The sequence below is a fragment of the Balearica regulorum genome, chromosome 5, assembly GCF_011004875.1.
Source record: "Balearica regulorum gibbericeps isolate bBalReg1 chromosome 5, bBalReg1.pri, whole genome shotgun sequence".
NCBI lineage: Eukaryota > Metazoa > Chordata > Aves > Gruiformes > Gruidae > Balearica > Balearica regulorum.
This window is the reverse complement of record NC_046188.1, coordinates 68677351-68704342: the sequence shown is the minus strand read 5'-3', so window position 1 is coordinate 68704342 and position 26992 is coordinate 68677351. Positions and strand designations below refer to the sequence as shown.

Below are 26992 nucleotides of genomic sequence, written 5' to 3'. Positions count from 1 at the left end.
GCTGGAGGAGCACAGTAAGAACCACAGACCGCCTTCCAAAGTAGAAACGTTCATTGTATACCCTGAACTCCTGTAAGCAAGGACCACATCAGGAGTCTGAATGGACAACATGAGTAGTGCTCAGAACTGCCAGCCCCAAATACAAAGTCAGTTGTCGTTTGCTGAAAACTCCCTCAAGCTACAAAGGAGTGAAGTACTACTGAACCAGCAGCTGCAGATATCAAGATGTGCTGCAAGGCAAAATGGTAGAGTAACTTACCAAAGCCTAACATGTTTCCACCCTTCGTTGTCCAAACTCTTTTTTAATAAAGACACCAACCATTAAGATGTGGGAAAGTTTACAGATTGATCTGCCCTCTTTGAATGGAAACTCTGTAGCTGCTGAAGCACCCTCAGAATATCCCAGTGCACTGTGCAGCGCCTCACTCAAGCTCTGCAGTCACATCATCAAAAAATCATCATAGACTGTCTCCTGGCAGTGTCAGTGTACTTCCCATAATACAAACATGTTAAAAATGCCTCTAAGGCTTCTCCTTCCCTCCAGCTCTCACCCCCCAAAAGAAAGTCTTGAGATTTAAAGGAGAATAGTACTTCTTAAGTACAGATCCGTTCACTTGTTAATTCAAGTTCACTGATTGGCTTTAAAGTCATTTCTTCCACTTCTGCTTTATGTCTTTGGTCTTCTTAAATTTCTTCTGCTGCTTGGGTCCTCTTGCTGTTTCTAATTTTCTCTTCTTCTCACTGGGAAACAGGAACAAAATATCTGTTAAAAATACACTAGATTCCCATCCAGCTGAGAAATTTTTGTTGTAAAAGGAGGCGAGGGTCTATGTAGATATGTGGTTTGGAGAAATACTTCCAATTTCTTGTGTCATTTAAACTGGTGCTAGAGAAAGCCCCAACAAGAATATGACCTAGATTTTCTAGTGTCTTCAGGTTCCCTAACCCAATTTGAAACCCATAAGATCTTGATTTCTAGCTCTTGTCATTGCTTTTCAAGACTTTATGTGTCCTAAAGACAATTCATATATGGCATCTGGAATTTAGAGTACCTAGAAAAAAATATTACCACTGATAGTTTTAAGTTTGCATTTTGTTCCTGCACTAGCTTCTGACTAGAGTAAACATGACAGAGCTCCGATCTGTATAAGCACTGACAAGAGCCTCTCATTCCTGTACAGCTTCTGGAAACTCACAGCTTCCAGCATTCATGAAAAACAACACGAATATACAAAGGGTGGAATAGAGATCACATAATTACTTCGGCTGTCGGGCACCCCAGGAAGGGGAAATAAGCAAGCAGGCCAAGTCTCAATTATAAATCCCCAAAGAAAAGATGATGAAAGACTCCATGCTGGGCAAGGTAAAAGAAAGAGGATGGATGAAAAGGAAGGAATTGCAGAAACACAGACTCAATATTCTGCAGGCTTAAGCTCAAATTTGAAAGAATTATTCTTCCCTGAATTTGCATTTTCTCCAATGGGAATAGGCGCCCACCTTAGCTCCCAAAGCAAATGGCACAGTTACATGGAAGGACGTATCTCCTTAAAAGGGACCCCAACTTCTGTGCATGATCAGGATCAAGACTCACCCACATCAACAGGAAAAAGTTACAACAAGCAACTGAGTTCCACGCAGACAGGAGTGTACTCTAGAGCAACCCAGAATCACAGTAGCAGTTCCATTAGAGGAACCACTGAGTACCCCGCACAGCTCGCAGGTGCTCACACCCCAATTCCTCCAGGGAAACTCAGCATCTAACAAGGCCACTAAGTTAATTTTATCTGCATTTAACTCTTCAGCTTCACTCTTTTCGAAAAACATTGTTATAATAAAGACAACAGGAAAGACCAGAGAGATCTCTGTGGAGAATTTCAACTTCCTTAACCTTTTCAAACTGACGATGGAAGCATTCTGTCCTGCTTTGCTCAGCACCTCATTCCATTCTTCGTCGTCACCCCGGATAATATATCTAAGTGAAAAAGGTAAAGGAAAATCCAAGTAAAATTGCTAGCACAAAACAAAAAAATAAGGTGATTATATTGTCAGGCACACGCTACTATACAAAGCAAGCCACTGTGTCAGCACCAAACCAAATCGGTATTTGGAAACACATACAAAACTAGACTGGCAAAGCGATACGACAGCTTGTCACGACTCTATCAGCAGACTCAGTCCTAATTAGGTCAACAGCAACCAGCAATTGTCCCCATCCAAAGCTGGTCAGTGTCAAATGAAGTTCTCTCAGGAGGCCCTATTGTAAACATTACGGAACTGTTTTAGGAAAGCCTCGCACCAGAAAAGCAGAGTGCTGAGTAGGGTACATCTGTTATGAAAGCAAGAAATACAGCCACAAAGGTTACACTTCCCGTAGCAGGGGTGTATACTTCTACTTTGCCCACTAGATTTCTTAAAAGATAGACTTTCAATCACTACAGCTTTAAGCCTGACAACCACAATATAGTGGTTCTATATAGGATCTATATCCACTATACAGATTTCTTTGTAAAAGCTTGAGGGATTTTTTTTTTCCCCTCTCCAAAAGAAGAGACGGAGGATGGTTGTGCTGGTAAAGGAAGAGGATGCAAAAAGCAATGGCTTATAACAGAAAGTTAGCTAAATTAGGTCTTAGACCAGCAGTAAGCTTGAACGGTACAGTTTTTCTGCATCAGTCCAGGAAAAACTGAAGACCTGCAGCTTTCTTTTGAAAAGAGAAATAAGGACAACAATTGCTATTCAAATAAGCTCATGTTCTGTGCCCCTTGTCCGAGTGTACAAGTACCCTGGAAATCGCATACATTTTAACTAGGCAAAGCAGTCATGTAGCAAAATTGAGTGGTTGCTCTCCACCTCAAGTCCATAGAGATTTAGAATAGACCAGCCTTTATTCATACAAGGCTGAACAACACTGGACAAAGCCTTTTCAAATCAAACAGCTCTGCCTCTGCTATTAGTTTTCTATAACCTGTATTGAAAAGCGTTCAAAATAGATTTTTGTCTCTCCTCATGCAGGAGAACAGAAATCTATTTCTGGGTGAAAAAAAAGTGAACATGGTCCAAAATGGCAAACAGGTGTCTAACACTATCAACTCTAAAAAACGGAATTAAAACTTTTAAAAAATTCTGGTTATGTTGTTTTCCTAATGTGACTGACTTGCAAGTCACTTTAAATCGCATCCAGTTTTGTCCTTCCTTCAAACAAGACAACCAAAGATTCAAAGAAGCTTTTATTCCTTTTCTCAGATTTGAGAGATTAGTCTAAAGCCAAACCAGACAACTTTTCTGGGATGCCAGCAGAGTAAACAGGATTTATAAGACAAAAAGTGGGAGGAGGAGAGAGAGAAGGGAGGGAATCAGTGGCCTGTGTAACTCCTGTTGGTCCAGAAAAAGTGACATCTGCTGACACCTCAAGTAAATTGCTGGTTCAGCAACTCAGTATCCTACAAGTTTGTCCAGCTCTACATCAGTTAAAAGGCATCTGCGCACACTGTAGTTCAAAAAAGAAGCTCTGGTTGGTTGTTCTTTTTCTGTTGGTTTGGGGTTCTGACTTTTTTTTGTTGTATTGTTGTTAAAGAAGAGAATATGAAAATTAGCCAAGTACCACTTTCACTAGAGTTGCACACACAGCTAAGATGCATAGCAGACAAGAGGACCTGGGTATCCTGGTTTGAGGAAAGTAATGACTATTCCCAGAAGCACGGGAAACTGTAAAATGAGAAACAGTCCATGGCCAGGCAGCTTGCTTTATTACTCCACATTGTAGAACTATATAACTTCTATATGTATGATGTACATACCCTATACAGCCAGGATCAAGACACACAGACACATAGTAAGAGCTACTGCCATAAATAATTGACCATTTAAGCGACAAAAGACAACGGAGGTAAAAGAAGAACGCGCTCAAGCTCATGCCAGAGGCACTGGGACAGAGCTGCGAATTGATCCAGCACCGCCTGTTTGCAGCACATCGTCTGTTTGCAGCACTGTAACGACGAGCCAGCCCCAACTCTAACAACAATTCAGTTGTACAGTTCCACAGACAGACAGATCCCACTGCTGAAGATTTGCTAACTCGCAAGCTTTTGCTTTCTGTTCAGATACCAGCAGAAAAAGGGAAGTCAGTAAGTTCATGCTTAGGGGTATGACACACTTCTGAGGCAATGAATCCATGTACTGAGGTAAACAGGTGAACGGCCTTGAACAGAAGTTGTTACTGAATCTAATTCATACTGGATGGAATGTTTTGAGTGCAAAACAAAGCAGCTGCTAATAGAGCAGAAGACTAAGTTAGTGGCTGTCAGGCACACAATACCCAAAGTTTCCATTAGCACAGCAGCATGTGCTTATCTTACCTAGCCACTCTTGAAAATACCCTCTGCTGTTTCTCATTTACTGATGGTTTGAGATTGTGATACTGCAACTATGGCCTTGTGCGCAAGTCTCGGCAAGATGCGCGAGTGACCCGGCATTCAAACAGGTATCAGGGGAAAACTGGATTTGAGACTCAAACAGATGAATTCTTACTGCGTAAGGTCCATTTCTTTCAGCTTTGCCACTTCTTGCTTGTGTTTTTCCTGGAATTCCTTTGCGGCTTCTTCCTACAACAGGACAGCACAACAGATGCATTAAGTTCTAAGTGCAAATTCCCTCTGAAAGAGAAGTACATCCCCTAAAACAAGTATCAGCTGATCCTGAAAAGCTCATCTCTTATATAATTGCATTGTTACATTATTTCTATACATGTACTCGTAATATATAACTCCAAGAACATCTTAGTAGGTTCTGTATTACAGATTAACAAAGCATGACTACAAGCATGTAACGCAAAGCTGTCAGGTTTTAACTATCACAAATGACAGACCTGATGCGGAATTCTTTCCATCCAAGAAAATGTAGATTACAAGGCTTCTACACCCAAAGGAACTCCATGGAGTGTTTACATATGTATCAAGAAGAAAGTTCATAATTACCAAGTCATCATTTAAAGATTTCAGTGTGGGCTCCATTACAATATCCTTTGTGGCCACCATCTGCTCCTCCACAGCTTTTTCCTGGACTGTGTTGAACAACTGAAAATGAAGTAAGCCAACCCATGTAAGACTTGCTAATGTTTCTTCCAGGTTATTGCTTTAAAATAAGTAAGAAATGCTGCCTGTCCCCATGAAACTCTTACAAACTTGCAAATATTATCAGGCAGTGTTTTCTTTCTGATGCATGCATTTCATCACACTGAAATAAAAAGCTCAAGGCTGCTTCCTGAAGGCAGAATTATATACAGCCTTTATAAAAAGTATAAAACTAAAATCAGCAAGCACTCACTGTCACTCGCACAAATGAGAACTCACAGTTTACAACATACTTTATTAATACGGCATCATTTGATTAACATTTGCAGATAAAAGCTGCATATTTATTTTTCTGTACATTATTTTCTTCAAGATAATTGTAGGGGTGTTATGCTGAGCAAATCACCTCTCCAATGAACAATCTATGCCAGACTGCAGAAGCTTTGCCACTGTATCCTGATCCTGGAGAACTAGAGGCTCCAGGCTCAGTAAGCAATTGCAAGCAGTTGGCAAGTTTTCTGTCCGTCTCAGCCTTCGATAACTCATCACGCTACTCACTTTATCACAGACATTAGAGAGAAAGAAAACCAGATCCAAAAGTTTCCAATTAGTTCACTGGACTTCAAGTCTACCTCTAAATGACTTTGGAAAAGTGTTTTTTCAAGAAAAGTTGAGATGCCACCAATGCAGTGAACAATCATAAAAAAAAAGGCTCAGGCTCAGCTGGCAATACGGGTTGTACGCTCAGCATTTTGGTCAGGACGTGGCAACACTTAAAACCATCGACAACCGCTATTATTTGGGGAAACACTCTAGAAATTAATGCCATAAATACCTGCTTGTCCACTGGGATTTTCCCATCTTTTACAGTCAATTATTTGGGACATGTTAAAGATACACAGTTCTGATTCAGCTTACTATTAGCGCCAGGCTCAGTACTGGAATCACACTTTGGTCCAAAACAACCAGGACAAAGCTTGTCATGATGCCATTACCTGAACGACTTTGCGGATGATTCTGTTGAAAAGGCCCATCAGCTGACTGCTGGGCAGTTCTACCTCCTTTTCCAGCTGGTCCAGAGATTTGTGCTGTAAGCCAATCCCCAGAAAAAGGGCCTGAGGAAAGGACATGTATTTCAGTTACAGAGGTTTTTAGAGAAAATACAGATATATAGTAATACCCTCTACACTCCTTACACTTTACCAAGTCCTTGCTCTACTCAAGTAGTACAAGGCTTCTCTGGTACAAGCTGAAGCTTTGCTCAGATACACTGGAACACCCCTAAATCATTCTGTCGATGGCAGGTGCCATTCCATACTTAGTACAAATGAAGACCTTTCTTCTGAAGGACAGTTCAAGAGCCAGAAGATTTTGAGGGGTTTTTAAGCCACAGTTCACACTGTATTATAAATGCATCGAGTACTTCACTGAACACACAACAGAATACGATCCCTACAAATTTTATTCAAAGCAAACGCTAAAGGTGGAAGAATACTACAAGCAGGAGAAATGACACAGAGGACTACAAAAGAAACAATGAACTCAAGCAAAGTCTTTTTTTAAAGATGACACAAAACAGGAAACTATTCCTAAAATATATACAAAGAGAGGTGAAGCATGGCTTGTTCTCACAGTGATACATACCGACTGTGCAGCAGAGAGAGAGATATCACCCATCTGGTTGAGAAAAAACATCCTGGCAATGGTAGGTACCATATCCATGATGAGATGATAGTCCACCATGTTGCGAGAGTACATCTCTAATCTCTTCAGGTCATATGGGATGAAAACTGATTCTAATTCAGCACGGCTGATGGCTACAATAAAAAGACAACAATGTCAAGGCTGTTCTTCATAGTTATCCAGGATCCCAGTATTTAACACGTTCCTTTTCATATCGGTGAGTACAAGGCCAACTGGTACCCCATCGGTTCACTTCCCAACACACTAGGTACAACACTGCTATTCAGACTGGCTTGGTTATTCAAAATCTTTTCAGACAGTCATACGTCCATATGAAAAACATTGCAACTGTCAAACCAGACCAGCGTATCAACTTAAAGATGCCAGAGCGACTGAAAACAGTGAGGGCTGAGAAACACACTGCGCCCAGTCTTTAACTGTCTTACAGTGGTTTTGCTGTCAGAGAGCTCTGTTCCCTTGTAGCAGCAACCAAAACTCACTAAGGCAGATACTAAAAGCCCACAAGACAGAGATTACCAAGCTCTCCCAAGAGGACTCCCCTCTGTTAGACATACTGAGGAAACAGCAGTTTGCTTTTAAGCCAGAAGTGACTGTTAGAACTGTCTTGTCTGGCCCCTTTTTTAATACCGCCTGTGTGTTTCCCCCAGCAAATACTGGATCAAGTTCAGTAACATGCAGTTGAACTAAATTGTCTCTCTTAGAAAGACATCACGTTCCAATTTCCAAATTTCTGATGACAACATTCTTCCTAAGGTCCTAAGCAAGCTGCTCTGCCTACTGACCCTTGCTATTCAAGGCTTCCCTTTTAATTCCATACTGGATTTGGCAGGTGTCAGCACCCATCCATGTTTTGTCATACATTTAGCTGTTACACTCAGGAGCCCTCTAATTTTGGGTTACTTAAAGCTTTGATCAAAAAAGCGGGGGGGGGGGGGGGGCCGGAAATCAACAAAACCCCACCACTACCTGTGTTCAGTGGCAGAAAATGTCCTCTTAGCTTTTACTTAGAAATACAAGCATTTTTCTGGATAACAGGAACAAAACACAGTAACTGACCAAGAGCAATTCATGGCACTTCACAAGAGACATCATATAACGAATGCATGTATTTGAGAATTCCGATAAACATATATATAAACTGCAATCTAACTGCACATTGTGAGCCAGGGTACTCACGTGGTTGTGGCTGCTGTTTGATATTTTTGTTCTGTAGAATATTCAGTGCCAACGAGGGAGAAAATGTGCTGAACTGGTAGGAAAGCAGAGAAAGGAAACGCCTCCTAAAATCTGTAAGACAAGATGATAAAATAAATGACTCCTGTGAACCTCTAGAATAAATATCCCCAAAGATTGTTCTAGTGTTAGCAAAATCATAGTTACCCTTCCAGAAGGCAGTAAGCCAAGGCTCCTGTTCAGTGTCCTCTTCATTCAGTGTCTTCAGCATGATGCACGAATGCTCACCAGTCAGGTCGTTCTAATAAATAAGATATATTTCCCATCACCCTCATGAATCTTTCGCGCTCTATGCTCAACTAAAGAAGGCAAAGGTTTTCTAAATCAACAACGCATGTATCAACTGCTACTGATTACCACTACCTAATGTAAAACCCGTGAACTTCTATAATTTGGTAAATCCTAGTGCTGAGGGATTTTGGCTTCTTGAGGTAACCAGTTGTCACCAGTATTGCAAAGTTGGGGTACAGCTCAAGGGACAGAAAAACAAAAGAAAAATACGATGACAAACAAATTATTCTCCCCAAAAGTAATATAATTGCTGGTGCTATTTTTTTGTAAACACCTTGAAAAACAAGAGCAGTCAATTCAAGGGTCACAAGACTACATTCACAACCCTAAAACTCTACTCTTTTACCTACAGGCCCAAAGAACAAAAATGAACATAAACCAAACCCAAACGTAGTCTCAGAAAACTTTCCTGCCCAAAACGCATCTCACAGAAGCTAATGGAAAGATGCCCAGTGATGTCAATAGGGCTGAATTTCATTCAGAAACAGCTACTTACTGGTGTCTGCCTTAGATAAACTGGCACAAATCCAGCACGTTTCCAAAACCTGGGGAGAGGGAAAAAAGAAAATGCACTGAAAATTATGGAGCTGTTGATTCTACAATAGTACTTGTGGTTAAATGCAATCTATCTACCGTACAAGAACAATGGTTGAAACGTAGGGAAAAGTCTGTAAGACACCCCACCAACTGATGAAAATGAGCACTGACGGAAAGTAGTCAATCAGCAAACAGACTGAGGTTCTAACTTAGCGGAGTGAAAAATGATGATTGTGACATCAAAAAATGAGCAAACTTTCAGAGTTTGTATTTGACATGCTTCCAGGGCCTCCTTTAAAAACAGGCAAACAGGTTTTGACCAATAATATCACAGACTCTGAAGGGATATCCTGGGGAACGGGCTGAGGATTTACAGTTTACTTCAGAGACTCCGTTCCCTGGCAACTCCCAGGTTTCAGATAGTCACTTGTGGACCAGACAGAATCCCAGACTGATCAGCAAAATCCTGCCGACATCCCTTTCCATCCTCCTGTTCCTTCTTGCATCTTAGTTTTGAACTCATCCTACAATTCGTTTTGCCCAGCAGAAGGAGGACTAGTACAAAAAGACCTGCTGAGACCAAACATATGGCATCCCAGACAAAAGAAAGCAGCCAGGCCCCAGAGCAACTGTCACTGGCAACCTACCTCCACCAGCCATGGGATGACTACTCATCAGCTGCACAAGATGCTGCAAATTTCAGCAGGAAGCCCTACATGCGTGCCCCCAGCCTCTCCCTATCCCACTATTCATCCTTTTTTTATCTATCCCACCACAGCTAACAGTCAAACAACTAACAAAAGTAGTAAAACACTTTATTCTCCCCCTCTGCCCTGAGAAGGATCATTCAAATAAAGACAGACAGCTGAACCACTTGCATAATAATTTGCAAAGATTAAGACTATTTCACAATAACCATTCAGTTCTGATGCTCTCCTGCACAGCTAAACAATTCACCATCACTTTTTGGCAGGAACTTTGCAGCATGCTTGCTGAGGAACAAAACAGGCTACAGTCTCTGGATCTGAAATAGCAAATGCACACAGCTGTCTAAAATTGCTCTGATGGGGTCAGTCACAAATTGGCCTCCACCCCTCTTACTTCTGCTGCTGCTTATATCATATGCTTGTACAGCACCTTAGGTCCTCTGTAAGTGGGGGCAGGCCAGCAAGGAACCAAGGTTTTAGGTGATAAATGACTGCTTTGCTTTTAGGCTAGCAACAGGAAAAATTCTGCATTATTTTGAAGCTGTCTCCCAAACTATGGATTCACCACTTCCCACACTATGGCTAAGAAAGTCTCAGAAATCTAGATATTTTATAGAATTTGATAATATTTTAAAAGTTAGCATGTATTATAAAATCGTACAGTTTTATATACAACTATGTTGTAAAGTGAAGATAAAACTTAAGAAAAATTAATAAATTATTTACTGCTGCAGTAACTCAGTTCTTCCATGGTAAGAACAGCAAGCAGCAGCTGCAATTGCTGATGAAAAGCATTTACAATAGTCAGGAAACTAACAACTAGCTTTACAGTCAGAAGCAGCTCAAGCTTCTACAGGTCACAGGAAGTAGTATTTAACTTCTCCCTACTTATTACAGGCTGTTCTTACTTCTCTAGCCTGGAAAAAATGAGTAATTATAGCTAATTAATGGTTTAGATGGGTCAGAGAGACAACTGAGAAGGGAACGGGTTTTCCCTCAGAAGGAGTTTGAGGAAAAACTACCCTGAAGGATGCACTTGGGATCAGCCCTACTGTACAGCAAGAAAAGGTCTTACAGGAGAAGTGGGCTCGGAGCTGCCCCAGTTTTAGAAACCAAGTGAAGCATGCAGAGATAAAGAGAATGTCCAAGGGCTAAAATATCCATATAGACAGAATAACGTCTTACTTGAGTAATCTTGGTGTTAGGCCATAAGATACCCCAAGATAGTCTAGGTTTTCAGCTTGTCTCTCGCTCAGTTTGAGAAGTAAAGGAGGCAAGTTTTTCCGAGGTGTCACAACCTCTTCTAATAAACTAACAGTCTGAAAGAGAAAGTGGAAATGGGTTAGTAGCAATCCTCACAGAAATCTGCACATTAAATCTCTTATTCTGTATAAGAAAATAAACATGAATATTTTCTCCTTGCACAGAGAAATCAAGACTTACAGTGAAAAACAAACAGCTTAGCACAACAGAAAATACAAGAAATGTACTGAGCTACATACCTCACTGCTTACAGTTGCAATTTCTTTTGGCTTTTCAATTGTTTTTTCTTCCAAACATGGGAATTTGCCTTCATAGTACATCTGCAGTAAAGTCAGAGCTCTGCTGCCATAGCCCATCTGTGAAGGAGGAACAATGCGCTATAAGCAGAAAGATGTATCTAGCTTTTAAGACAGGGCGACAACATTCTCCCCTTACAAACCCATTAACAATCATCAGTGCAGAGATCAGTCAGTCACTGCAAAAAAGCATTTTCTTTGCTACAAAGCGTCTCCATGGAGAAGGACACTACAGAACGTGGATGTCTGAAATCACGAGAGCCCAGTTGGTAGTTCAGGACTGTATAATAATACTTGGTGCTTAACTCTGGTGCTCAGAAATTGCCAAACACCACCGTGAACATTTGGTGGTAATCTCACAGTAAATGTCACTGGATCTTGATTGTATACTGCTGCCTGGGATGCCGGCATGCTACAGTGCTGTCTAGTAATGACAGAAGCACTGGTTTGCTACCCATCCAGAGGAAAGCAATGCCCCCCCAGCCCGCTGTGACATCTGACCATTTCTCTGCACCTGACTTCACTCTATTACTACTGGTGGCTCAGTCCCCAAGCTTAAAATGCTGAAAGCTGGAGCAATTGTAATGTTTGCCCTGTTCTTGAAGTCTGCCTGCACAGCCATTCTCGTGGTACCACTGCTGACTATTCACAATAACTGAGTTCCAAAATACTTTACCCCCTGATAATCCGGATGAACTGCAATACGAACAACACGCCCACCAGAGAGGCCCCCAAAGTCTGGATCTTGGAACTGCATAAGAGACAAAAGTCATTTTAAAGAACATAGGTGGGTACTCTGGAAATAAGAAATAGTGCTGGAATACATCTTGGGTGAGCATACGGACAAATTATTCACCTGCTCTGAAATGGTCCAGGGAATAAGATCACCAGAAGCTTTCTTTCCCCTAGAAAGGCTGTTCATGATAGACTGACGAGAGATCTCTCCCTCCATGCACACCTGCCAGAAAATGTAAAAGACCATTAATGGAGAAAAAGTGTTTTCTCCTACAGTCACTCCACACAATCAAAATCTATACTCAGTTGCTGAGTCTATTTTGCAGTATTGACATTTTATGTGATCCCTGCTCTGCAACATGATGAGCAAACATGTATGTGCCAGCAAAAAGGCTCTGTCCCCACAAGCCCCGTCTCAAAATGCACACCAGCGGGCCAGCCAGGTACGTTTGACACAGCAGGCATTACACTACGGTGCAACAGAAGCCTGAAGAGATTAAAGCATAGGAAATGCTCTATGCATTTTCTGTAGTCCATCAATAGAAAACATAAAAGCTTGTCCCACCAGTATTTCTCTTTAAATGTCATGTATTTTTCATGTAAATGGGACTTTTTCTTTTAAGAAACAGTAGATTTAACTACCTGCATTGAACACAGATAATTAAGAATCTGTGTTCTTAAGGAAGAAAGGAAGCATATAGTCAGATACCCAACAGGCAAGGGCTGAAATATTTCTACCTCTCTAAGCACGTACATCAGAGGAGTTTGTATTTTTGCAGTTCTACTGCAAGCAAAAGGAATGCTGGAAACATGGGATAAGCAGAGTGAACCGGTGAACCAACTCTCCTTGCATGAAGTTGAAATGGGAGGACAAAGTCATCTCTTGGAGCAGTAGTTCAGCTCCTCAGAAGGCTTCTTAGCACAAACACATTGTGGAGACTGGGAGGTTTACGTGAAAGGATCAGCATCACGATGTACTTATATAGCAATTAGTGTTAATGAAAGGAAGTGAGGAGAAAAAACAGCCTTAATACATGGCTCTAACACACACAAAAACACAGCCCTAAGCTACCATCTACTCCTAGATAGTACAATGCTGCCATAGTACACCGATTGTACGCTGTCTCACAGCAGTGTACTGCTTCCTTATTGAACAGTTCACTTCTAGAGACATGCTGCTCTCTTACCTGAACAACAGCAAGTACTTCTGGTAACGAATTCTGGGTGGGTGGAACAGGTGGCAAAAGACAAAACAGATGATGGGCAGGTGCATCAGATAGCATCTGTAGGTCATTGGGTGAGTTCTGGAGGGTACAGACAGAAAGTTGAAGAATTATTCCACGAGGAGAGCTTCAAAATACAGTGTAATGTTAGCTGACTTCTAAACAATCCTCCATTTTCCGAATTTCGGGCTATTGAGAAACTTGGAACTACTACAATACTGAGGGATGAAGAAGCTCACAGCCCACTTCATGGCTATTATACAACCACACAGCATCTGTTTTTCTCAAGTGAAACCTCTCGCTCTAATATGTATGGAACTGAACTTTCTGTTTTTATATAGCTACTTATCTCTTAAACTACCAAACCTTAAATATTTTTTAAAGTGTCAGATTTTTAGTACTCAGTATTTCCGGACTTCACCACTCATGTTTACTAGTCATCCATGGTCTTGAAATCTTGCGATGAATTACTACTCTTTTCAGTAGTACAATGGTACTACTCTTTTGGTTAACCTGAGGCTACTACAATATAGTACAAAAAACTGCAGAAGAGGTTCATCGCTGATACTATTCTGACAAGCTCGTAGGCTTATCTAGAGCTTAGTCTCCAGAATTTCTCCGGACAAAAATATTCCAGATATCTGTAAATCCAGTATATTTAGCCAGAACCAAGGCAGAGATCTCAGAGAAAGGAGAATACAGATCTGCACACAACAAGAAACAACTGAAGCTGTTCAGAAACCTCAATTTGGCCAATTCAATTATACTGTTACAACAAGCACTGCTCCCTCCTAGCTGAAATTTTGACAGAAGTAGCACAAGCTTTACCTTGTAGTGTGAAGCCACATAGAGGGCCATCAGTCTCTGCAGAAAAACTTCTGATGCTCTGTGGTAACAAAAAAGTGTGTCTCTGTTTACATAGTATCTAAACAGAGGGGTTAAAGAAATCACCTCCTTGGAAACAAAGAAAAACCTCCTTGTTCATTTAGGAGTAATATTTTCAATATAGCCTTGGGCTACATGCTCGCTTGCGCTCTTAGACTTGACAGATCTATCTACAAGAATGAATGACTTTGGGCAGCGTTAACAGATTTCACACCCTTTGTCTGTAAAGCCAAACCTTTTACAACTCCAACAAGGACTTCCCTTTGTTCAACAACCCTTCCTTAGACTGTCTCTGCGGTAAAACTGGAGTTTGGTAATGTCCTGGTAACACACACCACTGGTCTTATAAGAGCTTAACTCTACTAAGTGTGGTCTTAATAGACTTTTGTCAAAAGATCATGTGCTGAGGTTATCATGCTAGCTGGAGAACCCACTATAAATCAGCTTGAAAAAGCCTTCTTCATCTGAAAGCAATGTATTTTGATCAGAGAACAACATTTGAGCAAGGATACAGGTCACAAGTCTCAGGCAGCGGGCAGCCAGAGATAATTCTGGTGATGCTGAGACAGTCCAAACACAGCAGATCATTTAGCCACTTTTCAACTGGGTCACCAGGGGCATATCTGATTGACTCATGGAGGGAGACTTCATGCAACGTACGAGCTGCAAACAGATTTCAGAGAAGAACATCGAGCGTTGGAAGTTACAGCTAGCAAAGAATTGTATAGAATCAGTGTCCTCTGAAGGGCTCCCAGGAGATTAGAAAATCATTACTTGCATAGCTTTTATCCCTTAAAAGCCTTTACATCTGAAAATCATGAGGTAAAAACAGAGAAGAGTTCCTTCATTTTCCCATAGCGCTACCTTCCTACAGCTGCAAAGTACATGGACATAAGGGATACCCACAGGGCTGGCCAGCCTGCAGCACTGGAGATCATGGTTACGCACCACAGCCCAGAATACAACCGAGTACCTGAGGTGAGTTTAGCTGTAGCTGTAGATTTGTTCTCTGCTGTCATGGTGACTTGGGTTTGTGCGCTCTGTTGACGGAGCTGCTGAATGAGCTTCAGAGATAGCGATCGACCAGTACCCTCGTACCTGAAAAGCAGAAGACAAAAGTCTGAAGCAAATAACCAAACAGCAATCCTGAGACACAGGGAAGCTCCAGCATAGAACTAGGCTGCCATCAGAGCTACATGCCGTTCTGAGGGCTGCGAGGGCCCTACCCATCTGTGAGAATTGCTGCCTTTTGAAGTTCTTGTGTACGTAGGACAAGGCAGCCTATCCCATCACTTCCTTAGTCCCATATTGGAAGGAAGATGTCATTCTTCCCTCTCTTCTAACAGACTGCAGAATCCTGTTTACGTATTTGCTCCTTGTAGCAGGACAGAAGACGTGCATGTATGAACACTTAATGAATCCACAGTGGAACCAAAGGAAAGAAGCAAGTTCGAGTACTGACTCCTGGTTATTTTAACGACCTGTTCCATGACAGATCAAGAATTAGCATGACCCGATGTAACAGCGTGTAATAAAAAAAATACTGTAGTGGCACTTGCACAACTGCTTTCCCAGGTAGACAGCTGCTGCTCAAGCCTTACCCATTGATTGTAGAAGCCATGAAAACGAGATAAGGGCCTAGCAGGTTTTTCACCAGGGGCAGAGGAATGGCGGCAGCTTCATCAATCACAACAAGTTCGGCTTGACCCAGTTTCACAGAATCAGCAGGGTGTATATACTGCAAGGAATGAGAGGACACCAGCACTGTCAACAACAGCTTGTCTGGGAATTAGGGAAATGTCAGAGTTGGCAAAGCTGGAGCCCTGAAAAGCTGTTTGGTGTCCCTGCTCTCCATCACCATCAAGCCAGGGACTGACACACAAGAGCAGTCAAGAGAGGGTTCATGTTACCCTAACAAGAACTGGGTCACACATCTTGTTTTGCACATTTCCAAACAAATTTCTCTGCAGAGATCATGAAAATAAAGGAAATCTAATCACTAGAAACATATGCTCTTCCTTCACTGTTTCTTTCACCTTCCTTTGCTTTTGTTTCAAGACGAAACGCAGAAGCAATTACCAAGGGAGCTTTGTAATCTACAAGTTAGGCACAGAAAGAAATAAGATATTTTATGAAACTCACACACCAGAAAAAAAGGTCTGCCTTAAAGCAAAAAAGATCAGGACAGTTACACATTACATAAAATGAACGTGCTCAAAATCAAAACAACTACAGCATCAGTAAAGCCAACAGTTAGGAACAAAAAGTAGAAAGGCAGGAGTGGAAAAGAGGCCAGTTACCTGAATGGTCTGTCGGTGCTCCTTGAACACATTCACTCTCACAACAGCCTTATTAAACTCGGGATTTAAAGACTGAACAATCTCATAGTCCAGATGTTCCTGAAAGAAAACATAGTTAAACATGTATGAACAAGCCCAGATCGGAGAAAAATATCACTCATCATTATGATCAAAATACGTTCACTAAGAGTATACTGTTATTTCAGATTCTAGTTAAAAACAGCTAGAACAAAAGCTTCAGAGGCTAGAACAAAAGCCTGAGAACTAAGAAATTATTTACTTATTTGAAAACTATTTCATAAAAAAATAAAAATATTTTCCCAACTTAAAAACTGAGTAGGAAAGATTACTGTGATTCACTGTTGCAGAAAATTATTAAAAGGGCTGGTAGGGGTAAAAACTGGTAGCTAATACATGCAAACAAAAATCACAGATGAGATGCAAGCCCCCTCCTAAACAGGAATGCTGTGAAAGTATTGTACAATAGTCTGCTCTCCTTACCTGATATTGCAGTGCATCAAAGCCTTTAAATATGAACTCAAAGAGAGTGTGAAGGTTATCAGGGCTTGGAGACGTGACAAAGATATTGGAGTAACTGCACAGAAAAATAAAACAAGACTTTAACTCTATATCTACATATACATACTAAGTGGAGTTGATTTTACCAAAACACAGCAGATGCCTTTAGACACTTATCTCACTTCACATGTGATTATTTTGATTTATAAAGACTGAAGTTTTCTTATTACTATAAAATAGAAGAACTTGAATATCAGTGTATGCACCAATCAAAACACACAAGAAAAAAGAGGGATGTAGGACTGGAAATTACAAATATATTCAGATACTGGGAATTACTTTTTTTTTTTTTACACTCATGGATGCAGATAAAGCCTGGGAGATGGGGGAAATCACTCACCCAAAAGCTACTGCTCCAGCAATAGCCAGTCCCAACGCAGCAGATTTACCACGTCCCCTGGCTGCTGTTAATGCCACAGTGCTCCGCAGAGTCTTCTCAGAAATGGCTTCAATAAATTTCAGAACTGCTTTTGCCTGATGATCAGAAAAAACCAGAAAACATAAATCAGCTGTGTTTAAATTGCTTTCAGCATTACTTACACTTGCCACTAGCACATGTCTTCTTTCCTAGAACAGGAAGAAGGAAGGAAAAGACAAGATGGGAGAGCTGAACATTAAAACCCAAACAAATAATGTGCAAGAAGGGGTAATGTTGACCCACTGAGTTCTTGCAATCACTCAGGTCAAAACACAGATCAACAATCAGTTACAGCAGTTCTCAAGCACTACCTCCATGCCACTGATCACAGAGTATATTCAGCAAGACGGGAAGAGGCATGCTGCTCCCAGAGAAGGAAGATAAACGTATCTGAGCAGCAAGAAGGCCTACTATAAAAGGACTCAAGCAGTGCATAGCTCTGGGAGCCACCAGGCTGAGCTGCAACTTCTCAGAAGATACTCTGAAATAGGAAAGACAATTGCAATAGGGCCTTCATTTGCACTAGTCAGCGATTCTCAAATTGGAATAAAAAAAAATGTAAGGGAGGCAGGAATAGGGGCATATTAAAACATGATATGGATTTTCAACCTCTATTCAGAACCAAACTGAACAGAAACTTCAGGTTAAGTTTCCTGCTTATTTCAAATCCTCATCATCTCTTTAGATGTGGACTTCTCTAGATCAGGTTCCTGTCTCCCTTCTAGTCCTTCCACTTATTCTCAACTTCATGAGGAAAATCACTGATACTGTCGTTGAGCTACCACGTCCGATCGATTTTTCAAGGAAATTCTCTAAGACCACGCCCATCACTGTTCACGCTCCGATTTGATTACATGCAAGATGAGACACAAACATCAGTACCTAAGGTGACCTGTCAAGCACAGAATATCTCAGATTTAAACACCACACCAACCTGATCCAGGGTTTTACATCCATCCACCAAAACTCCTACAGGCTGTGTATCCTGCAAGCTCTCCTTCAGTTCTCTCAGCTCCAAGTCCTGTGGCCGGAGGCTGTCTTCCTATAAGCACAGGATTTACCATAAAAGGATTAGTAAAGGACACGTCGGCACAATTATACCTTTGTGATGTCTTCAGATAGCTTTTGTAAGGCAGAGAAAGGTATCTCAAAGGAAGTGTTGTAAGAAGTTGAATATACTCCCTAGAAATGGAAAAATTTAAATGGACAGACAGATACTTAACGTTTCAATTTTAATGCATCTTCGGGAGAATGGTTACACAAGAGATAGGTATCCTGGCTTCCCCAAGCTTGGGAGGAAAAAAGGAAAGGATTTTTCAGTACATAGTAACTGGAGAATGGCATTGCTAGGAAGAAGAGACCACGGACAAATTTTCTGAAGAATTTAATGCATTTTTCAGTCTTCAGGGTCTTATTTTATGATCTTTGTTATACTTGTCAAGAGGTGTACATATTGCCACGCAGGGGAAAAAACTACTGCAGCAGCAACAGATCAGTTTTCAAACCAATATCAAGATTTTCAAAGCCAAACAATAAACCTGGACATAAAAGCAATCAATTTTTAATAGGAATGAATTCTGACTTTTGTAATTGTCACTTAAAATTCCAAAGGCAGCAGTCTACCCATCCAAGAGATAAGTATTTGTGCTGCTGTCAATATTTTCATAATGCTAAGAGAAATTTGGTTTGGTTTATTTTTTTTTTTTTTAAATCAGTGCTCTGTTAAAATGTTTTTACCATCTCTGACAGAACCTATGTTGGTATTTCTTAGGCCAAACAAAACACTTCAAAAGCTTAAAGATTTCTATTTAAAACTGATTCCATTCTACTTTAGTCTACAACTGAAAGAGATAAAAGGATACATTTCTAACAGCGCAACCTGTATGTCTGGCTCATATTCAGTGAACGTTTCCTGAGATGTGGTACATGTAACTCAGAAATTGAAACAACCACCACAACTACCACAGCTTGTAGGTATCAGGTATCTCCTGAGCTTGTAATATACTCATCTCCAAAGCATTTTCCCACCCTCCAACCCTCGAAAGGTCTTTTCATCTGTCTCATCCCAACTGTCCATCAGCTTCCAATCTCTCTATGCATTTCTGAAACAGCAACCACAGCAACTAAGCTCCACCTCGCCAGGCTAAACAGCAATACAGCAAAATCAATAAATACAGGCAAGCACACAAAAAAAGGTGTGACAAAAAAAAACCCCAAGGAGGGAAAAAAAAGACAGCTTCCCATGCTTCACCCATACCAGATATAATTTTTGCAGAACATTCTACATCCTGTCTGCAAGACCATTATTTGATATAAATCAGGGTGAAAGGAAAGCTTCCTCTTTTTAAAATCTTTAACATGCTGTGGTCAACTCAGATCAATGTCTCCCAAAGAAAAGCAGCAGCTGACATTGCTTACTGACCTGCGACTGTGGTGGAACAGGTGTGATGTTTGCAACGTGACTGGAGATGGGCAAGATATTCAGCTGATCATCAATCACGATGCAATTCTTGCATGAGGCCAGAGACAGAATGAACCTGAGCAGTCAAGCAAAGGCAACTCAGTAAAAACACTAGCAACACAATTGTATTTTGGTAGTTAATTTAAATTTAAACTCTTTTCTGAACCCAGACATAGTATGTACAGCCACTTACAGCTGAGCTACGACAAGTTCACACAACTAGCAGTATGCCTCATCGTATAATCAGGATCATCTACACAAAACAGGTATCCACTTACCAGGATTTCTCCAAAGAGGAACACTAACTAAAGACGATCTACCCAGAGAGCATTTAAGAGGGAGGTAGCTGCACAAAAGCGTAAGACGTAAATACACAGCAATTGTGAGAAGCGCTGACCCCCCAAAAGACTGCAGTCAGTGCTGGCTTATTCATCCTTCTAATTTCTGACATCACATAACCACCTGCCTGCTAAAGAACAAATTCTGCAGTTTTCCTATAGCTAAAGCTAGGGCTCACTCCCTCAATAAGAGCTGCTTATTCTATATGACAAAAGCAGAGAACACACCTTTACAAGACACTTCTAAAACCACAGAGAATACTCCACACTAAGTAGTTTTATGTTTTACAGTAGTGCAGCAAGTATCTGAACTTTGGTGCATCTGAAGTATTTGTTTCTACAGAGTGTTTCAAGAAAGGGACTCGGTGCAGTTTACAAATTTGGGCCTATTTGCATTTATTTCTTGTAATATACACCAAAATTTTGTATACAATTCCTCCAACAACAAACTGTATTCATTTCCAAAACAATACATGAAAACTTCACTGAAGCAGCCAAGAAGCCCTATTCCAAAGCAAACCTATAGGATATTCTCCCAATATGAATACACACACACGATGTTGTTTCAGATGCTTTCCTTAGGCATACAGCCCGGATCCTTTACACTCTTAGTAACTTACCTCTCATTAAACCGTCCTACCACATCCTGGTGTGCCTCTGTTCTATATCGAGAGTGTACGTCCTGAAACAAAAAGAAAAAGTCAATCTGGACAAGGAACAGCAGTAGCAGTGACGTTTATAAGATTGTTACTCATGGGACAACCCAACTTCTTTTTCCACTCTTGTGGATTATGGCCTCCCTTTCCATCAACATCGCATCCCAGACACAACTCCGATTATCTGTTTGTTGTGAAACATTCACATTTTCCAAATACTTGTTGAAAATGTGCTTTTCCTACCAATATTTTTCACAATCGTCTTACTTATTCTTGTCTGATTTAAAGGTCAACTCTGCCAAGTACAGAACATTTCAAACACCTCACGGATGCTAAGAAAAAATAGTCTCACTTTAATTCACCTACTGGCATCATTACTAATGGAAACAGTTTCTGCTCTAGGTATAAGTATACTCAGTGTGAATAGTTCATATCTAGAAATATATAATAGTTGTGAAGCTGATCTCACCTAGCGACAGGTCACAAAACACTCAAAAGGCCTATTTTTTACTTAACTTTCTATTATGTGGGCAGATAGCATAAATACTTTCCAAAACTATTGTGAAACAAAAGAACACAGTTACATTTGTGAATGACAGGTGTGTCTTCCTTGTAACCTAGCAGCATTTCAAGACACAGAGGTTGGCAGAACTGCCTAAGTGTAAGACACATTCAATCACAGATGAATGAAGGAGCAGGAAAGATGAAGGAGGGAAGACCATAGCCCATAACAAAAGCAAAACTTAGCATCACCATGATGTACCTGCTCATATAAAACAGACACATTACATTGAACATACCATGGTCATTGTATAGAGCTGCTTCAGCGAGTTCATAGTTCTCAGGAGAATCACCACAATTCCACCCCCTTCTACCGTTTCAACAGTTCTAGCTAGCAGGTTTGGAGTCAAGGCTTCAAAATCCTAGGAAATAAATAAAACTTCGAAGTTGCCTAGAGCTCACCAGCACAACTAGCACCTACTAAAAGGAGTAAAAAACATAAAAACATCAGTTCTCAAAGCTTAATTCACACTTAACATTTGCATTAACCAACATCCCATTAAATTTCTACCAACACGACTATCTCACCCTCACAAAACTTGTAAAAGATATATAAAGCCATCATAACTGAAATAACAGAAGCAACAAATACTATTCCTGCAGCATTTAAACTGAAAGCAGTTGATACTAGTGCAATCTCCTTTTTAAGTCAAAAGTTTAACTCCTTACCTGAAGTACGCACATGCCAAAAGTGTTACCTAGAATCTTATGAGTTTCATTGTAATAGCAGTAGCGAATGTTTGTGGCTGCTATAAATAACTCAAAAGGATCATCATCCTTTATGTTTAAAGTTCCACTTTTAATCTTCTTCTGTAGTTGTCTCATCCTCTTCTTCCGGTGGCTGGAGAACAAAATAAGACAGAAATTTTCTTCGAAAAAGGTTTGAGAAAAGTGCATTCAGGCCTACATTCAAGTCTAACTGGAAGTCAGAGTGCAGCCTCCAAGGAAAAAAAATCTTGGATCACACTTGCTGCTTTCCCAATATGTTCCCATGCGCCTTCAGCCCACAGTGGTGGATATCACACAGAACCAGCTGGTTTTGCAAGAAACCACTTGGTTGGAATTATACAGCTTCAGGTAACACTTCCTTCCTGCCTCTGTGTGCAGACTCTAAGTATGCACAGAAATCTAAGAATTAAAATTTTAAAGACTTCTTCAAAATTAAGGCTTTCTAATGCTTAATCTGCATTCAGTCCTAAATATCACTGAGGCTAAAAAGCTGAGGAATTAAAGTTTTGACTTTTTGAGGTTAAAAAGGTGAGGGAGAGGTTGATCCAGAACAATGGAGTTCGCATTAGAGCTACAGAAAGAAACCAGAAGTACCTAGTGCTGGTGTCAGCTCTATTATGGAAGCCAAATTCTAGTTCTGGAAGATCAAACTTCCCATAGCTCCTCCAAGAACTAATCTGGTTTCTCCTTACAACCCGATCACACAACATACACTCAGCAGACCAGTCACGGAGCTTTTGCTTCACACAGAGCAGTGATCACAGCATGAGACACAAGAGGTATCTTACCTGCTAAAGCCCAGCTCCTTTTTGTAACACCATAGGACGGAGGGTCTGGCCTTTACAGTTGCTTTAGACAGCATGTGATGAAGTATAACCACCTGCCAAAAGGCAGAAACGTTCACGAACAACCGTACTCACAAGCTAACATCAAAGAGCAAAATGTTTTTCTATAATTGATTTTATAGCTATGTTTTCTACCGAGCACCCCAGTGCAAATCAGAAGGATCCCTTGACATGTTGTGAAGGTTACATTCCGTTTTACACAGACCTGTGTGTCTGTGCCTTCTCCAGTGCTGCATGACACTGAAGACAATTATACCTACTATTTCTTTAGCACTCTTCTTTAGCAGAACTAACAACTGCACAAACAGAAGGCCATTATTAATCAGTTCCTAGTATTTGTCTCTTAGTCTAAATTTTGCACAATGTACTTCAGACTTCTCCTACAATTTAACATGATTGCATTTTGAATTTTAATCCTCTAGTGGGTTTTGCAACCCACCTCACTGCTCCATAGCCCGCACATTCAGTAAGCACACTTGCTGCTCTGGAGTCCAACTCATCAGTGAAAATACTGAACACAACCAGACAGAGGATATGCTCCACCAGAACTAACCTCTCCAGTGTAGCAGTAAATTAATGACAACTATCTTGTACTGGCACCTGATCAACTCATTATTTTCCAAGGTTTTTTATAACTAGTTTGTTTTACTTCCCCAGGAACTGGAGCTAACTGAAGTAACTTATCCCAAAATGTTACGGTTTTGCAGTGCTGTTGTTCCCCTTTCCACTCAAAAACCATGAGTCTAGAGTCTCTGAAGAGAAATGAGTTTAGTGGCTAATTTCTTCCGTACACAGTTACCAGGTAGATCCAGTCTAAGTTTTGGTGGGGTGACATCTGCAAGATGACTCAGTACATAAATGACGGCTTGAGTGCCAAACCATAACATCTCACAATGGAAAAAGCTAGGGAAAAAGCTCCTGCTAGCCAAAAAATTAAGTAGATTTTGCCCTATTTTAAAAAAAGATACTCCAATTTGCCTGCACCCGATTTTATTTAATGCCCGTGAGCTTCTCAAACAGGAGACGGTGGGAGGACACAGTCCCCTAAACCATTTCGAACAGCCCTTCGCGTTCCTGCACCGCCCTGAGGTACCGGCCACCCGCGGAGGCCCGCCACTGCTCCACCGCATTCTGCGCGGTTGGGAACACTCGCTTGACAGAGGAAAAACCCGGTACCGGGGAATTACAGATCAACCGTTCTTCAAAGGCTCGGTACAGTATCAGCACCCCACACACACACCCCGAAGGCAGGGCGAAGCCCTCTGCTCGCCGGGGGAGCGTCACCTGGTCCTTGCCGCGGTCGCCGACCACCACGAAGAGGGCCCGCTGCCGCTCCGCCACTCCATTCTCGATCAGCACTCGAATGCGGTTGTCTACCTTCCGGCGCTGCATGGCTGCGGGGCGCTCGGGCCTTCCTCCGGCCCCGGACCGACGGGAGAGCTGCCCGCCTCGGCCGATCCCTCAGGCGGCACGGACGATCCCGGCGGCTCGCGCCACACCACGTGGGAGCCGCGCGGTCCCGGGCGCGCGCGCCCTGCACCGTAGCAGGACCCCGAGGCTGCCCCCGCCGTTCGCCTGCGCGAATAGATTTTTTTTAAAAAATATATATATATATTTGTTTTTAAAAAAGTAGAATTTCAGCTGGTTTTCCACATGCGAAAGTGGTGGATGCAGAGCTTTAGCCGTGTTAAGCCTCCCCGGCGGGAGGCCAAGGGGCTCCGCAGGGAACCGGCCCCGCCGCACCGAGACCGCGGCCGAGGCAGAACGCGGTGCTGTGAGAACAAACGAGTCGAAGCGATTCCTTAAATAACGAGGATTCTCCGTCGGGGAAAAATGGAGGAGTGTCGAAGGTAGCGTTGGAGTTACCTACATATCCCCCATTACCCCTCAAGTCAGCACCTGGACATAGCACCTCCGCGTCTGTAAAAGGGGGATAAACCAAACTTCAATCGCCATGGCAACACCGATTTTATTTTTTAAATCCTCCGTTCTAGATAAATCCCAGTGCCATTGGAGCGAAGGCCGTAGCTCTAACCCTTTCCTAAAGAAAGCCCATTTCCACATCCCGCGGTGCCTCGTCAGCGATACGCTCGGTGTCACTTGGTGGCCTCTGGGCCTGTTGAGGGGAAAAAAGGTGAGCGTTTGGAGACCCAGTATTGCCACGGAAACACAACTGCAGAAAGGGAACAGAGCACATACACAGAAAAATAACAAAGCTTTAAGCTAAATTATGAAATCCCAATAAAACGTTAGGAACCTTGCTTCTCAATAAGCTTGGAACATTTAAGCTCCGCGGTTTAGGAAAACGACGGCTGTTCGGAAGCGTCCGATGCAAAATCCCAAGTTACACAACTGTGGAGCTGCAACAGGAAAACAATTCCTGAATCTGACTTGGGTTAAATTCCAGTAAGTTTTCAGAAACACTAAATTTATTCTCAAACTGACAAGAAAACTATTCCTAATAGCCTAAAATCTGTAACATTAAGCTTTCAATACCAAAGTTGAGCCAACCTATTTGCATAGATACATTTATTCTTAGCTTTTAATACTGCCAAAGAAAAAAAAAAAAAGTTTTGAACTTAAAACATATGAAGTACTTAAAACCAGGTAACGTTGTAGGAAAAATGTGTTTAATACCACTGGCTGTATTTTGGGATAAATATTTAAGTTTTAAAATTAGCAAAAAATATGATAAAACTATTGAATTAAAAATCATAAAGTCTGTAGAACAGTATTTTTTGAGGTGAACCCAGGTAAACCCAGTTTTCTGAGACAAAACCACCAACACAAGTATAGCAAGACAATGCCTTAAGGAATAGGTATGAAATATTTGCTTAAAAGGGAAGGACATAAAACATTTAAATAGATTTATTTTTCAAGTGTTTACATAAGCCATGGACCAATTTGTTTTAAATGCTGAGTTAAAGAACTGCAAAGACATATATACAGGTATGTTTAAGGCCATCAGAAAATTTAAATCTGACAATTAACTAAAATGTAATTCTGAAGACTTATTTTTTATGGTAGATACATCACTATAATTTATTCTAAAATTGAATAGCTTCAAAGAAAAAGGAAATACATTTTCATGTAATGAAAGTCTAATGGGTAATTATTAAAATTTATCTTGAAACCAAAATTTCAGGTGTACTCCTGATCCACTATTGGGTATTTGAATACATTTTATAGAAAGGAGAAGTTGGCCACCATAGTTGGAACTGAGCTAGTTACACCCATCTGATTATTTTATGAACATTAAAAAGAGTGTGTGTGTGTGTAAAACAGAACCTAGCTTTTAATATTAATGCAGCAAGAGCTAACAACAATAAATTTAATTCAGAACGAAGTGTCAAGTTAGGAGCTTTCCTAATACAGTTCTCTTAAGCACTGCTCAAATTTGCTTTAGGATGTGTATTTTGGAAAACAGATTTCCTTCCCTCCATTAAGGCTAGATCTACAGAACCACAAGCAATTTTAATTGCATTATATTCAAAAAGCCTAAGAAAGCAGTTAATAGAATAGCACCTCTTCCCTTAGAGAAACCATTTAGAAAACTAGTTTCTCATCACACACTGGCATACCACACCAAAAATTCAACAACGCCCAGTTTCTGAAACCCGGTAGGAATAGGGACAGAAATCCAAGATGCTCCTTTTAAGTTTTCATAGAGGCGTGGGAGGGCCAGGGGCTTGTTTTCAGAGAGGAAGCAACATTAAGTTCCTTAACAGTCTACTACAGCATAGTTGTCTCTTCCTTTTAACGTTGGATGATTTGAAAGCAACATCAAATCCCAAACAGTGGTTCTCAGAAACACGGAAAGCTTTCCTCTTGGAAAATGTACTGACTGGGATGAAAAACAGTTGAATGTAAAAGCAAGGAGTATTTGAAAGGACCTTCCCCCATCTCCTCCCCTCTGGAAAAACAAGTTGGCCAAGCAGAAACACAGTACAGTTTAAGGATTAGCCACCTTCGTGAGGATCAGGTATGCTAATCTGATGTTAAATAATGGAATTTTCCCAAAGTTCATGTCAAAGCTCCATCTATAAGACAGCCAAGATTAGTTTGAGACCAATCAAACGCTCAGATGCTGATATTGTGAAGGAACAAAGACATTTTAACAAACTTTGTCATTTAGAGAATACTAGAATTAAAAGGAAACTAC

At 41.1% G+C, this 26992-nt stretch overlaps 1 protein-coding gene and 1 long non-coding RNA gene across 2 annotated transcripts; one reads left to right on the top strand and one right to left on the bottom strand.

Annotated features, from left to right (window-relative positions):
- Positions 1-282: 282 nt before the first annotated feature.
- Positions 283-24366, bottom strand: NAT10 (N-acetyltransferase 10). Its single transcript, XM_010307731.2, has 28 exons — positions 24115-24366; positions 22774-22865; positions 21926-22097; positions 21496-21618; positions 20660-20721; positions 19663-19777; positions 18175-18282; positions 17163-17296; positions 16745-16838; positions 16244-16342; positions 15545-15681; positions 14917-15041; positions 14456-14606; positions 13887-13983; positions 13023-13139; positions 11957-12058; positions 11777-11851; positions 11044-11160; positions 10727-10860; positions 8794-8842; positions 8154-8247; positions 7950-8060; positions 6714-6886; positions 6065-6184; positions 4974-5072; positions 4528-4601; positions 1889-1972; positions 283-741 (listed from the first exon to the last, which is right to left on the bottom strand). Exons 1-28 carry the CDS (start codon positions 24220-24222, stop codon positions 648-650), a joined length of 3060 nt encoding a protein of 1019 aa, XP_010306033.2. The 5' UTR covers positions 24223-24366; the 3' UTR covers positions 283-647.
- Positions 24367-24544: 178 nt separating this feature from the next.
- LOC142602139 (uncharacterized) lies at positions 24545-26706 on the top strand. The gene is made up of 2 exons (XR_012835864.1): positions 24545-24680; positions 24825-26706. It is a non-coding gene; the product is annotated as an uncharacterized LOC142602139 (long non-coding RNA).
- The last annotated feature ends 286 nt before the right edge of the window (positions 26707-26992 follow it).